The 15422-nt window shown below is 39.7% G+C and overlaps 2 protein-coding genes across 2 annotated transcripts; both read right to left on the bottom strand.

The window, feature by feature from the left end:
* Positions 1 to 541: 541 nt before the first annotated feature.
* LOC135463156 (uncharacterized) lies at positions 542 to 4128 on the bottom strand. Its single transcript, XM_064740474.1, has 3 exons — positions 3841 to 4128; positions 2178 to 2577; positions 542 to 1287 (listed from the first exon to the last, which is right to left on the bottom strand). Exons 1-3 carry the CDS (start codon positions 4018 to 4020, stop codon positions 818 to 820), a joined length of 1050 nt encoding a protein of 349 aa, XP_064596544.1. The 5' UTR covers positions 4021 to 4128; the 3' UTR covers positions 542 to 817.
* Positions 4129 to 10006: 5878 nt separating this feature from the next.
* On the bottom strand, positions 10007 to 14797 carry LOC135463138 (uncharacterized). The gene is made up of 3 exons (XM_064740455.1): positions 14425 to 14797; positions 12036 to 12426; positions 10007 to 11192 (listed from the first exon to the last, which is right to left on the bottom strand). The coding sequence occupies exons 1-3, from the start codon at positions 14590 to 14592 to the stop codon at positions 10462 to 10464; spliced, it is 1290 nt and encodes a 429-aa protein (XP_064596525.1). The 5' UTR covers positions 14593 to 14797; the 3' UTR covers positions 10007 to 10461.
* Between the last annotated feature and the right edge of the window lie 625 nt (positions 14798 to 15422).

Here is a 15422-nt window from a genome sequence, read left to right as displayed (position 1 = left end):
GGACATGAATGTCTTCTTAGACGATTCTATTTAAAAAGGAGATATATATTTATAGAGACTAAATGGATTCAAAAGAAATAGTAATTAGGGCCATGTGTTATGTGTTGCTCAACTTATAATATTCGTTATTTGCTACATTGCCAGATTTTCTCCGGCCTTACATCTTTCAGCAAGAAACCACCTTCTGCGGGAAACTAGTAAACACATCTTCGAGAAGAAAGCCTGACATGTTATTGAAGTATGATGATAGTGAGTGAGTGAGTGAGTGCTTGGGGTTTAACGTCGTACTTAACAATTTTTCAGTCATATGATGACAAAGGAATACTCAGAGTGCATGTAATGTACCTCCGAGTCGCAGGACGGATTTCCACCTCTCTTTTATCTAGTGCTGCTTCACTGAGACGCCTAACCAAAGGCAAGTAGCCTCCCCGTTCGAGCCATTATACTGGCACGGGTCAGCCAGTAGGTGTACTATCCCCTTCATGTTGAACGCCAAGAAGTATGATGGACGAAGCAGACGTAAATTTAAAATCAAGCACTGAACTTTATTACACTATCATAAGACTTATACAAACAGGTACACGTGTATTTATTCGTAAACCTTGATATGGTTGTTTCGAGGCGTTTTGAGAAAACAAATCTGTTTTCTTTATAATCAGCAATTCAAACTATTATGGGTAAACTGTATGAGTGATAGTTCAACAGTTTATCACGAAAAATTGGCGTCCTAATATTTGCAATTTATGTTTTTTTTCACTTTATTCGTAAAAGTCTGTGAAATCCACAGTTGCACATATCGATACAATCGAAGTGCCAATCATGGTGTAGCATGGGCTACTAATAACACGCAGTACTGGTTACAAAAAGTTTTTGGACAACCAGAGGGTTGAACGCACAAATCTCTACACGTGGACGTAAAGGTTTCCTGTAGAACGTCTTTACCATGGCAACGCTGGTATAATTCGTCAAACGACAACATCGTTGGGTGCGTTGTAGATGTCTTTCTTGTGGATTTCGTGGTGGAAATTCGAGGAGACGAAACAGTAGTTTTACGGGAAGTCGTTTGGGTGGCCACTGTCGTGCTGATTGGTGTTGATGTTGTGGAAGTTGTCGTTGGTACTTTGGTTGTAGTTGTTGTAGTAGTTGTTGTTGTGACTGCTGTTGTTGCTGCTGTTGTTGTTGTAGTTCTTCTGCTTGTAGTGGCGGGGACAGAAACTCCTGCCCCACGTATAGATATATCAGAGCATCCAAAGAACTCCTCTTGATAGGGCAAACCAGGGTTATGTGCTACAACATTAACAAAGTTGGAAACAAAATTGATTGATTTCTAATTGGAAATTTCCACCTAGATGAAAACCTAGATGATTTCTTGTTCTAGCTTGTGTGAATGGCCACTTCCAAAGCTCATCACCGATATACGTATTTTCGGCACATTCTACAAAGTGTGTGGTTTTGCATTGTAGGGGTCGAACATGATCTACATTATCTTTTCATATGAAAAACATTTCAATGCTCGTTTCAAGTACACAGAGTTGTGCGACTTTCTGGGAAACAAAAACTGCCAGATAGAATAATTTTGAAGAAATAGGTCGTAGATATTACGGTAAAATTTCTCGAATTTACAGCGTCTACTTGTGTACTGCATCTCTAATGCACACTGCAAAACAGCAAAAAAAGTTTTGAAAATCATTTGCAACTTTTACTAGCATGGATGGAATAAGCGAACAATATGCTTGTAAGCAGTCGAGGTATTTCAATATTACGGTGTCCATTGTATACCTCATATGTTCATAGACTTCAAAACATATCTATAGATTATTTGCAAACATTAGACAAGCATTATTTCACTTACGCCGAAATCTCGCGGGAGAATCAGCGTAACTCATGCATGATGCGTTACCGCTTGTCTCTTAACTCTGGATTTTTCCTTTTGAGACGAGTGATATCAACAGTTATTAACCCATATCGGAAGATAAATCATCCGTCTGTCTTGTATATGTTTATAAAGTACGCTCTGAATTTTTAAACTTGAATGCGTCGGTATCAAAATAAAGAATACACGTACAAGGCAAACGATGTAACTTTCGTGAGGGAAACTGACGAAAATACCCTGGTTCTCGCGGTATGTCCGCAACTGCCCAATACCACTTATTCACACGCTGAACGTTTATTCTTACCTGTGATATATCTCCACTGTAGAACACACTGCTGACATGTGAGATCGTCTGGTAGCTTATATTTTATGCGTGCAACATAGGGCGTTGGCAGACCGTTAACGTATCTTCCTTCCGGGATATCGGAGTAACGTGTTTCTCCAGGGTTGTCTGCCCTTGTTAACAGATGCTGGTCCAGACATTCCTGTGTGATAGGTGTATGGGCATCATTGTTGGCACACAGCTTGAACTCAAAGTACCCACCATGAGTAGCCGTCAGATTGACAACTATTTCTATTATCTCCCCTTGTTCGTACGTCCTGGTGATGATACCGTTGGCAAACTTTCCACCAGCCTCGTTTTCACGTGGTCCGTCGAAAGGATCACCGCACAAACCACATTTACCCTCCAACTTTATTAAGTGCTGCAACAGATAAGACACGCCCCTTGCGATTACTCGGAATTTCTTTTAATCGAATTAAGGAATTCAATTGCAAATTATCATCTTTAAAAAAGGCTTAAATCTTTTTAGATCAATGTCTTCTTTCCACCTTATAATGATGATCGATGTCGTATAAAAGTCTTGAGTGCGGCATGAAAGAATTCAATAAACGAAACAAAATAAATAAATATTTAGAACCAAGATGTCAACAAACATAAATTACTGCCAGAAAATACGAGAATGTAAAGTTTCCTTCAAACGAACATGACGTTGAATTGATACTTTGTTTTCACGGGTTAAACTGATGTTTCGTAGACGGGATTTTTTGGCAAAATAATATTGAGTAGCCTCAATTGAATCGATAACCCTCTTTATCGTAAAACCTTCACTGAGAAAACCGCCAACAAAATGAATAAATTCTCGCATAAGGTGAGTGAGTGAGTGCTTGGGGTTTAACGTCGTACTCAACAATTTTTTAGTCATATGACGACGAAGGAATCCTTAGGGTGCATGTACGTGTAATGTCCTTGTTGCAGGACGGATTTCCACCGCTCTTTTATTTAGTGCTGCTTCACTGAGACGACTTACAGAAGGCAAGTAAGCCGCCCCATTATATATCGCATAAGGAATAACCTCTATAATAATAGCCCCCTCGGTAGTTAATAACCACTTATGTAATGAAATACACATTCCAACAGAGCAGACCTCCTTCATAAGTAAATACAATGATCCCCCCTTAAAAAGGACAGTACATTTGTAAAGACATTGCATCTCGCTGTGGCGAACAATGTATAAAACTTAACTTAGTTAGATCCCAACTTAGATTCAGGCTTCAGCCGACATGTAATTAACTGGGCCCAGTTGTTCAGAGCTCTTTTAACACGTATTACCAGATTTAACTTAAACCAAGTATTCAGTTTTGAGCATAGTTAAAAAATAATGGAAATAATGGAATAATGGAGTAACAGTATATTAAATGTGAACTAAGTCTGCTTCTATTATATTTTTTACTGTGGACAATTACATATTGGCGGAGGGTTTGGCCAAAATTTTAAGAATAAAGATGACTTAATACCAGTATTAGCCAATAACATCTGGGCCCAGATGTTTGCCCTTGGGCTGTCCTGTATGCAAAACTTCAACCGAATCCGTCCATAACTTTTCTAGTAAAGTTAATGACAGATACTCTGACAAATTAAGGTCGACAAAACCACAGTCTCCTTGGAGGAAGTAATACCTACTTACTGGCAAACCACCACAGTTAAGGGCATGATGATCGTAATTAGCCGGGGTATTGTATCCCAGCGTCCACATGGAAGAGCGAGCTGGCGGTTCTGTCATATAGCCGTGCGAAGACACCGGAGGTAAACACGTCATGGCAGTTGCGAGAACAACGCACGCAATTTCTCGAAGCAGATGGACCATCCTGAGAGGGAAATTCTATAAAGAACACTTGCGAAATGAAGCTATGCGCGTAACAGTTGTGAAGCCAGGAAACTAGTACTGATCACGCAAGAACGGTAACACCAGATTTTCTTTAGATTTACTTTAGAACCATTTACACGATTAACACCCACAGTCCCATATGTTTTTCAGGCGGATCCATTTCGATGGGACAATATCTTTTTATATTTCATATTTACACACACCTAGACGGTTATTATACACCTTCAAGGATGTATCCCATTCGAGGAAACACACTGCTTGATCACAGAATAAAACATGATAGTCAAATCCTTATTCATGATCTCTCATAAATGGTTTTTCCACATACGGATTGGGGGTAGAACCTGAAGAGGAATCCCCAAACCAAATATACTGTGAATCATTTCACTGATTTCAAAGGTAAAGGATGAAACTGGATGTGACCACATATCTTCAAACAAATTTTAAATGCTTATTGTGAACGAATGTATCATAGGCAAATAGCTTAATGTATGATCGCCAAACCATGCACGAATCCTTAGTCACACTTTTACCGTTATGCAAACATTCAAGGGTGTTCGTATTTTTGGCCTTTTATTTTCTTAAATACTATATATACAAACTCAAAATGAGTCCGTGGCATGTGTCATGTGACAGGATATTGTCCTCACTTATTATGTGGACTTTCTGCTGAAAAGATCGCTCAGTTACCTGTCCCCAGTGTACATCCGGTTTGCATGACTTCTTTGAAAATCTCATATCGTTTCAGCACATTGCATGTTAACTTGTTTAACGATGAAAAGGTCAGTTCAAGGTAAAATATTTGACAGCTCATCTTTTTTATGGATAATCGAAAATGTCTCTTAAAATAGCATGTAGGTCTGAGGATTGCAGGTAATTATTTAAACTATGCCACCTGATTTGACAGAACATGAAGTGGTACAGAACATCGGTAAAGCTACCACTTGTACATATATTTATAAATCTCATAATATACATCGGGTCTTACATCAAAAAATTAATCCACATTAATCCCTCGGAATCTTCAGAATTAAAAAAAAATCTGGCCCCGAGGTCACGAAGTTATCTTAGTCTGAAAGCAAATTTCAACCATTCAAATTGGTAAGTTCCTTTCTGTTATTTTAGCTGAAATTTGTTTTACAATAGTTTACCCAGAATTTACGTTGTCAAGCAATATTTTGATCTTTGTTACGCAATAAATAGCAATGTTAAAGAAGTTTGAAATTTTCTAAAAGTCTAAAATCGCTTCTTCTGCCTGTACCTCCCTTCTCTGTCCTAAAGGTGGTAACAAACTACAGAAAATCACAAACACAAACGCAACTGACGAAATTGATCAGCTGGCATTTTGAATTAAGTGGCTTTCCTAAATTAATACCCTCCTTCGGAGAGAGTTGGATTTGAACTCAGAACGAAAGGATTGGTGAGAGGCCCCCTTGTTACTCTTTTGCATTAGCGCGCTCCCCATTCAGCCAAGGATGCCTCCTGTCCATTAAAAAAAAGAACACCAATACTTAAGCTAAGGTATTCAAGCACTATGTGTGTCGCCTTCGTGGCTGTGCACATTGTACGGACTTCATGAACTTGCGGATTTCATGAAATCCACTCGTTTCACGATTTGATCAATTCTTTCCGGATGATGCCGAATGAGAGTTGACTAAACTAATAACAGTATCGGTCTGCTGTGGATGAGTTGGTTACAATTATAACGCGTTAGATGTGACGTGGATGAAATTCTTCACGAGTAACTAACTGACATGAAGTTGAAATTAATGCGCGATTTTTGTAGCGCACAGTTTTTACATGTTCATTTGAAAAGACCGCGTTTCAGGTTATTAGATGCAGGAATAGACACAGGTATTTAGCTGGGAAGACTAAAATATACTCTGATTTACGCACAGGAAAACCAGAATCATGTGTCAACCTAAAGACATTGCTGCTCAACAATAGACCAGTTGTAATATTCAGGTGAAACTAGAGTCGATATATAAATTTATATGGTGACATCCTCTCCAGTCGTACATGGGAAGGTCAGTGTGCAAGCTATTTAATCCTCAAATTTAGCCTAAACCGTGCAGCCTATACCGTGCAGCCTATATCGTGTAGGCTATATCGTGCATCCTATATCGTGCAGGCTATGTCACGTAATTTATCTACTCATCGTCTTTTATGTAATCCTCAGTTTACCATGATGACAGAAAAACGTTACCGCTTTTATTGGTTTTCTACAAAATGCGTTTAGAACAAGAGGCCGTATGACTTCCTTCTCCGTGTCCTTATATGCCAGGAACTTTATCTACGTATCAGTGTAAAGAGAGTATATTCGGGAGTATAGTGTAAAACACCAATCAAATAAATAAAACAAATAAATCATTAAGACAGATAAATAACTGAAGTGGTTTTGTTCAAATAACAACCCTTTGATGTCTACAAACTGCAATAAATAATAGTGTTAAGGTAACCAATGTCTACTTTACATGGGTAAATGTTTCATTTCATTTCATTTCTTTCACCAAATATATGTAACTAAATAAGTAAAGTGGAAAAAGCTGTGTTGTTGCGAGGCTGTGGTAATTGAAGATAATTGCTTTTTACTGAGATGACAGATTATCGCTCTGACATTTATGCTATCCCATTTGTAAAGGTTATTTAAGTGCAGTTGGGCCGGAAAATCTTTCTGTTTTTAGCCGTTATGCTGAAGTTAATAACTGTGCAGCAAACTGCATTGATCCCGTTACAGGTAAGAACTGTGGTGAAGATTAAGATTGGAAGACAGCTCTAGGATTACATCCCGGAGCTTTTGTTCCACCGGTTAAAAACCTAAAGTATGTGTTCTACCGCATGACAACCTGAAGTGTTTGTTCCACCGCTTGACAGCCTGAAGTGTTTGTTCCATCGCTTGACAGCCTGAAGTGTTTGTTCCACCGCTTGACAGCCTGAAGTGTTTGTTCCACGGTTGACAGCCTGAAGTGTTTGTTCCACGGTTGACAACCTGAAGTTTCATTAAGATACTTCTCTTATTATTGTCTGTCAGCGTCCGTCGGACATTCCAGGGCGATATTTGAGCTGCTATGTCACTCCTATCAGTGCGTTTAGAAACTAGAAAGACACGTCCAGTCGTATAGATTTCAGCCTTTCTTTTTTTTATCCCATTTTCGAAATAATTGTACTAGACAGTGAGGTTGATAAGTTGTGTGTCATGTGGTGTTTACATTTGGCAAGTGCGAAGCTGGTTTTCAACTTCTTTGGCGCGATCCATTTAGACTGCAACATCATCCACCGACGGGATTAGGTTATTTAACACTTGGAAGTCATGGATATTTTCAAAGGGCAATAAACACAAAAGACCAACATAGAAGGTCTGACACTAAGTAAGTGTGTGCCAGCTTATTATTGTCATTCTAATGATCTTCAACTTGTTGGTTTTACTTCTTATGTATTCTATCTGTGTCATAAGCTTGAACAAAAGTCAGCACTAGATGAAGCATATACCGGTAACGATATCCTGTATCAAATTTTAAAAACGTGGCTTTTATTTTTGTGGTGTTGCACCACAAAAATATATCGCAGTTCGAAGTAAGCAAAATGACACTCGTTTAGTAAATTGGAAGCACCGCCATGTTAACAAATTTAACCAATCTGGAACGACTTATTTCTATATGCCGGCGAACAAAACTGTTTCCGCTGACGTCACTGGAATCCTTTTTGATGTTTTCCCCTATTACCCTGAGGTACGAGTAACGCGACATCGTATTTCCGGGTCCGCTATCATGGTGAAACACACAGCTTCGGATAAGAATTTTTGGTTAAATGTTAAAAGTTGATTTATAAAACTACCAAACACGTCAGAAAAATGCCATTTAGATCCCAACTCACCCATCTTCATCCGGTAAATCATCCGGTAAATCATCCGGTGTTGTTTAATTTTTTCATGGGGGCCTCCGTGGATCAGTTGGTTAGCGCGTTAGCGCAGCGTAATGACCCAGGGTCCTCTCACCAATGCGGTCGCTGTGAGTTCAAGTCCAGCTCATGCTGGCTACTTCTCCGGCCGTACGAGGGAAGGTCTGTCAGCAACCTGCGGATGGTAGTGGGTATCTCCCGGGCTCTGCCCGGTTTCCACCCACCATAAGGCTGCCAAAGTCGTATAAGTATAATATTCTTGAGTACGGCCTAAAACACCGATCAAATAAATAAGTAAAATAACTTTTTCATCAAGTTCGTTTAAGGGCAAAGATATCACTAGCATGAAATACGTCAGATAAAAGAGAAAATAAACAATGTGCATGAAAATAGTTTGATATATTTTTAGAATATTTTTTAATCTAGACAAACGGATTTGAAACTATTCTGTGGCGGCCTTTTTTCACCGTATTAAAACCAGTGAGGTAACATCAGCTTTTCGTCTTTTGACAAATCAGGATTAATAGATTACTAGATTTCAGCAATTAAAATGTAGCTACATTTAGGGCTATAAATGCAATCACCAAATGGACATTTGGATAAACTATTTCAAGCTAACAAAAGCATAAACTGGAATTGAACACAGCTATCTCATTGGTGAAAGGCTCTTGGGTCACTTCGCCGCGCTAGCGCGCTAACCAACTGAGCCCCGGTGGCCTCGATCTGTGAAAAGGATTTGTGATTACGGTATATCCACCAGATTCTCAAGAATTGTTCACATGGCTGGCTTGGAGGAACCGATTTACTCGGCATCATTTGATGAAACCAATGTTCATTAATACCGGATATAGGGTGTATTCATTCATTTTGAAGATGCTCAAAGGGATAATTAAAAAAAAAAGAAAAAAATCAAGACTCGTACTTAAATGTTTGTTTCAAGTGAGTGAGTGCTTGGGGTTTAACGTACTCAACAATTTTTCAGTCATATGACGACGAAGGAATCATTAGGGCGCATGTACGTGTAATGTGCCTCCTTGTTGCAGGACGGATTTCCACCGCTCTTTTATTTAGTGCTGCTTCACTGAGACGACTTACCGAAGTCAAGTAAGCCGCCCCGCCTGAGTCATTATACTGATACGGGTCAACCAGTCGTTGCACTATCCCCTTCATGCTGAACGCCAAGCGAGTAGGTTACAACTTCCTCTTTTAAAGTCTTAGGTGTGACTCGATCCTGGATTGATCCTGGATCTACCGGTCCCGAAGCGGACGCTCTATGTTTGTTTCAAAAGTGAAAGTGATAGATACATGGTTACTCAGGGTCGAATAAGGAAACATACGGTCTCACTTTCCGTTTAAATTAAACTTTTTTCCTAGACAGTGTTTAATGGTCTTTCATATATTATGTTCGTCAGTTTAGTGTTTTCTTTGCCTGTAACTATGATGTTTACATGTGCACAAAACAGCAGACAAAATCTCGTATAGGCGAGGTGATTTATTCACAGATATTATTAAAGCATACACAAATGAGTTATTTTAGACAATTTCTGTTTAAAAGATGTTTAGTCCCAAGACATAAGTGTTTCAAGGTGTATAACCACAAGACATAAGTGCTTAAAAGATGTTTAGTCACAAGACACAAGTGCTTAAAAGATGTTTAGTCACAAGACATAAGCGTTTAGAAGTTGTTTAGTCACAAGACATAAGCGCTTAAAAGATGAATAGTCGCAAAGCATAAGTGTTTAACAATGCTTAACAATGCTTAAGTAACTCTACTGGTAGATAAATAATATAAATCTCTGGGTTAAAGCAGATGTTGCAGAAGGTTCCACAAGAATGAGTGTGTTGTAATTATTGTGCTGTTTAGATATTGCTTTAGATTAAATCATTTTATAGATATAGATTTAATAGACTAGATTAATTTATAGACATAGATTTAATACATTAAATCATTTTATAGATAGAGATTTAATAGATTAAATTATTTTATAGATAGAGATTTAATAGATTAAATTATTTTATAGATAGAGATTTAATAGATTAAATTACTTCATAGATATAGATTTAATTATTTCATAGATAAAGATTTAATAGATTTAATTATTTCAAAGATAGAGATTTAATAGATTATATTATTTCATAGAGAGAGATTCTACACTCACTGAAGGAGAAAAGCCGTAGCGATAATACGCTGAGATTATATTTACCCATCGTTGATAATTAGATAAAAAAAACTTTATCTTTCAGCACATAATAGTGTATTTTGGTTTTGTACAGCATAGATTATTCGTTATTGTTTATTCCAACCAAAGAAATAATTTTCGGTTAAAGACATTCCTGGGAAATCAGCTAGGTCTTCTAGACAATCAGAATATTTGCTGCTTTAACAGTAAAGCGGATGTATATTGTTTACTGCTCATTATAAATAGACTTATATTTTACAGAAGATTGTTTTCAGCCGGATTCTGATATCTTTGTTTGAGTTTAAATGGTATTCGGGCTTGCTGTATTTACAAGAAGCTGTTTTCACCGTCCAGGAGGGCAGCTATCACTATTACATCTGTCTAGCTGCATAGCTCTCTGGTGGCATTTTTCGTTACAAAATGCTTCTGGGCAATTCGCTTTAGTAAAGCACATATTGCGACAGAATTCGTCGTAGACCCCATTCAAAACGCCCTTAGCCTGACACTCGTTTCTTGCGACGGGCGGTCCTGATGGAGTACTAGTTATAGGATAAGGTGTAACCGGAACAGGTGGCGGCGGTTTGACGGTCGTCGTGGAGACTCTGGATGATGCAGTTGACCTGGTGCTAACCGTTGTTGATCCATTGGTCACAGGTGGCGGCGGTTTGACGGTCGTCGTGGAGACCCTGGATGATGCAGTTGACCTGGTGCTAGCCGTTGTTGATGCATTGGTCACAGTGGGTGGCGGTTTGACGGTCGTCGTAGAGACACTGGATGATGCAGTTGACCTGGTGCTAGCCGTTGTTGATGCATTGGTCACAGTGCGTGGCGGTTTGACGGTCGTCGTGGAGACACTGGATGATGCAGTTGACCTGGTGCTAGCCGTTGTTGATGCATTGGTCACAGTGGGTGGCGGTTTGGCAGTGGATTTTGTCGTGGATGAGACGGTGGATGAGACGGTAATAGGTGCTGCTCCATTGACAGTAATGGCAATGTCAGAGCAGCCAATGAACTGTTCTTGGTTACCCAGTCCCATCGCGCATGTCCCTTGTTTATCACATCCCCAATCTTTTCCTAAAAGAAAAAAAAAACAGATTAAGTCGGTATTCTTACCGTTATTTATTTCTTTATCTGATTGGTGTTTAACGCCGTACTCAAGAATATTTCACTTATACGACAGCGGCCAGCATTTCCTACAGTTAGAAAAGATGTTTAAATTTATTTATTTATTTGTTTGATTGGTGTTTTACGCTGTACCCAAGAATATTTCACTTATACGACGGCGGCCAGCATTATGGTGGGTGGAAACCGGGCAGATCAGCAACCCACGATCATCTGCAGTTTGCTGACAGACCTTCCCATATACGGCTGACGACGGCTAAAAATAGACAGAGTTACGCAAATATTAAAAGAAATCACAGCACTAGAGTGAATGTGTACATCTTTTACATGAGAACTTCTTCACACAGTGTATTAGAATCTTAGAAAATGGAATTTATTTCATCTGTTTAAGTATATGATCTCCTGGCAGTATGTCCTGAAAGTTGGATGTTCGGGAAGTCGGTCATAAAGAAAACAGTGTAGCCTGTTCGCAAACAGTAGCATGGACTGCATTACTGCTTGGAGTATGTTTGAACCGCATGCTGGCAAAGTTGTTGTAAAACAAAATACTGTCCACGAATTCAAACTTGTATTATGAATAATTATGACGTCACCCGAGGCAAAAAACGTCACTTGTAGAGCTTGTGATGTTACGTGCCACTAACGAAAGGCAGATCGAAAAGCTATTGTGACTAATTTTACAGGAAGCTGGTTATATAAGCGATAAGTTAAAAGAGACAGACGATGGATCCGTATCAGTTTAGACTTTCAAAGATGGCAACTAAAGAAATCATATCATTTTTTCTACCCACTTACCGGTATTGTACACCCACTGCAGGACGCAATGACTACACTGCAAGTCGGCCGGGAGCTGATATTCCATCAGAATTGAGGCAGGGTTAGATAGCCCTCCCATCGGCACATCGGTAAATCGGGATTTATCCGGCTCGTTAACCATTCGAAGAAGATGCATCTCGAGACATTCGTGGGTCACTGCTTTTGTGACGTCGTTGTTGGGACAAATTCTGAACTCGAACCATCCTCCGTGAGAGGAAGTAAGATTCACGCGTATCGGAATTGCTCCCCCTTGTTTGTAGGTACGAGTTATCACCCCTGTCGCGTACACTCCACCGGCTTCGTGACGTCGTTCGCCATCGATTGGGTCGCCGCAGACACCACAAATACCCTTGTTCTGAACCCAGTGTTTCTGTGGGGAAAATAAGAACATTTCAAACGCATTATTACTACACAAAGTTTCATATGCAAAGTTTTTAAGGATACATTAGTCCGGTTTATGGAAAATGAAGAATCAAAAAGATGTTAACTTTTAGAGACATGTTTTATATTTCATAATTACCCCAGTATTTTATTCATATTTTCCGTGAAGTGTAGAGAATATTCGGAAATGGCAGGCTGTCCCCTAAACAAAGTCACCCAAACCCTGAATTAACAGATAAATTTTTTCAGATTACGTCATCGGAAATATACTTTGTATTTCTGATGAAATTAACATAGGGATGCATGACCTTGCAATAAGCGGACGTGTTTCCTGGCTTTTTACCGTCGGCTTTAACTGACAGATAGTGGTTGACTACGTTGACTATTTAGGTCATATCACGACGGTGTCTCCTTAAGTTATGTTCATTCACCAGAGGCCGGTTGAATTAAAAATCAGGCCAGACTTAAATCTTTATGGCAGCCTTGGCCTAATACAAAACTAATGGCGCACAATAGTTAAGACTTTATATTTTACGCCGTTTTCTTGTGACAGAGCGAGTCCATGGCGCCAAATTGCTGCCGCTAAAGTGCTGCCGCCACGGAAGTATCATGCCGAAGACGCCAGGCATGAAACCCCACGCGGTCACAGTATAGTGACACCGGGCCAAACAGTCCCGTTTCCTTGCTCTACTAATCTCTTAGTATTGAGCGCGAAGCCAAGTAGCAAAAAGTACCAGTTTTAAAGTCTTTGGTATGATCCGCCCGGGTTTGATTCGAGGTCTCTCGACTTCGAGGCGGACACTGCGACCATTAGGCATCCCAAACGGTCGCAATGACCCAGAATGCACTCACCAATGCGGTCGCTGTGAGGTCAAGTCCAACTCATGCTGGCTTTCTCTCCTGTCATACGTGGGAAGGTCTGAGAACAACCTGTGGATGAGCTTGGGTTTCTCCCGGGCTCTGCCTGGTTTTCGTCCCACCGTGATGATGGCCCCTGTCGCATAAGTGAAATGTTCTTGGGTAGGGTGTAAAACACCAATCAGTTAAATAAATAAAGTATACCTGAGGTGACAACAACTGCTTATTTTGTAATTGTCTCGCGATATATTAGTTAAACTGACCAGAGAACGTATTTCACCTTTTACAGGTGAAGATTTGCCTGCTATCACTCTGTCGGGTCTGCTCTGGTTTCACTCTTTGTGCTGTACAGCTTTCATCATATTGTATTCCTGCATAAACCAGGCTTCTGCTGATGGACTAAGCTGATGGACTAAACATACCGGAGGTTCGTTCCTTTACATTTTAGAACAATGGTGATTAATAAGAAGCCGTTTTTCATTAACCACGTGCAATCTATCACAATGTTTATTTATTTATTTATTTATTTGATTGGTGTTTAACGCCGTACTCAAGAATATTTCACTTATACGACGGCGGCCAGCATTATGGTGGGTGGAAACCGGGCACAGCCCGGAGGAAACCCACGACCATCCGCAGGTTGCTGTCAGACCTTCCCACGTACGGCCGGAGAGGAAGCTAGCATGAGCTGGACTTGAACTCACAGCGACCGCATTGGTGATGGCTTCCTGGGTCGGTACCCTGCGCTAGCGCGCTAACCAACTGAGCCACGAGGTCTGTTCTAGTTTTATTTTACTCTCTATGCAATTTGTCGCCTAAGTATGACCCTACTCAGAATTTATATCCCAAGAGAACTGCTTACCATTTAACTGCTGTAGCCACAGCATACCTCACCTTTGAAGGGCTGAAACAAATTTCCCACAGACTGTGGGTAGTAATGTGCCTGACTTTATACCGCTAGGTTGGGTTTGTGTGGCTATATTTCATGTGTCGTCAATCTATACCATTGGAGAGTGGTTGGTTGTACATTTTTTCTACCGTTGCCTTTAATCATTGATTATGTTTGATTTTCAAATTCAGTAAAACTATGAAATGTTACAGTCTCAGATAATTTTATTATGATACTTACATATATCCCTCCACAATTGATGTTCATATCATCGTAATTTATTGGTGTATCGTATCCCAATCTCCACATGGAGGCACGCGCCGGAGGGTCTATCATGTAGCCATTTCCGGTAACGCTGTCCACGAAGAACACAAGAACAGACAGAAACAAAGCGTGTGTAACTTCCATGTTTTTCGCTTCCTTTGGCGAAAAGGAGTCCCAGAAAAATACACACAGGCGCTTAATGTGGAAGGGAAAACAGCCCAAGGTGGTTCCACGATGTTGTCTCACTTCTCACTTAGGGCTGGACAGGACTAATCTCTACGAGGGATCGCTTTAAAAATAATTTACTTTTTTACCTATAGTTTATTCGAGATATCGAGGAAATCGTTAATACATGTAAGTTAACGGTTGTGAAGGCTATAATGAGAGTATGTGTTTAAACATAAAATGTTCGTCGTCGACACCCTACAATTTCTACACAATCAGATGTCAATAAAGGTGGCGACTGTGTATCTAATGTGACGTTTTTTCATACACGGATAATATGTGAAGAAAGCCCCCTTTTGAGATGTTTTAGGCCAGCCCTCTTCGAATCTAGGTTTGTTTGACGTTCACCAACTCAGGTACAAGTACGTACTGAAGTGAAACTAGAGATAAAATTTGCAAATGTTGGCAATATGACATGGTACAGCACCGCAGCAATGTATTTCTGACAAAAACTACATACATAAAATGTAGTAAACATGTCATTCTACGAGTACGTGACGTTCCTGAAACACTCCATATAGGAACAGAATATTGGATGCAGTTGGTTTTACAGTCTAGAACCAAATGCATGATCTGCATTGCCATAAGCTAAAGTTACAGGTACTTATGTCTGGTTTTCTTGCAAATATATCAGAACCTTTTGTTATCAAAGTGGAAATAATTTTTCTCTTGTTGCTTATTTGCTTTTAAATATGTAGACATCTGGTTGAATTCGCTTACCTTGTGTACCTTTTGAATGGTTATTGCTT

Source organism: Liolophura sinensis, chromosome 2, assembly GCF_032854445.1.
Source record: "Liolophura sinensis isolate JHLJ2023 chromosome 2, CUHK_Ljap_v2, whole genome shotgun sequence".
Taxonomy (NCBI): Eukaryota; Metazoa; Mollusca; class Polyplacophora; order Chitonida; family Chitonidae; genus Liolophura; species Liolophura sinensis.
Note: the sequence above shows the minus strand (reverse complement) of the source record. Positions and strands in the feature narration are given on the sequence as shown.

What these genes read in the sequence shown, in the direction of transcription:
- LOC135463156 (XM_064740474.1), bottom strand. Translation starts at nt 4,020, where the DNA reads ATGGTCCATCTGCTTCGAGAAATTGCGTGCGTTGTTCTCGCAACTGCC. An exon ending in TTAACTGTGGTGGTTTGCCA is followed by an intron (nt 2,578 to 3,840) that starts GTAAGTAGGTAT and finishes TATCTGTTGCAG; the next exon opens with CACTTAATAAAGTTGGAGGG. An exon ending in ACAGTGGAGATATATCACAG is followed by an intron (nt 1,288 to 2,177) that starts GTAAGAATAAAC and finishes TTAATGTTGTAG; the next exon opens with CACATAACCCTGGTTTGCCC.
- LOC135463138 (XM_064740455.1), bottom strand. Translation starts at nt 14,592, where the DNA reads ATGGAAGTTACACACGCTTTGTTTCTGTCTGTTCTTGTGTTCTTCGTG. An exon ending in TCAATTGTGGAGGGATATAT is followed by an intron (nt 12,427 to 14,424) that starts GTAAGTATCATA and finishes TTTTCCCCACAG; the next exon opens with AAACACTGGGTTCAGAACAA. An exon ending in GCAGTGGGTGTACAATACCG is followed by an intron (nt 11,193 to 12,035) that starts GTAAGTGGGTAG and finishes TTTTTCTTTTAG; the next exon opens with GAAAAGATTGGGGATGTGAT.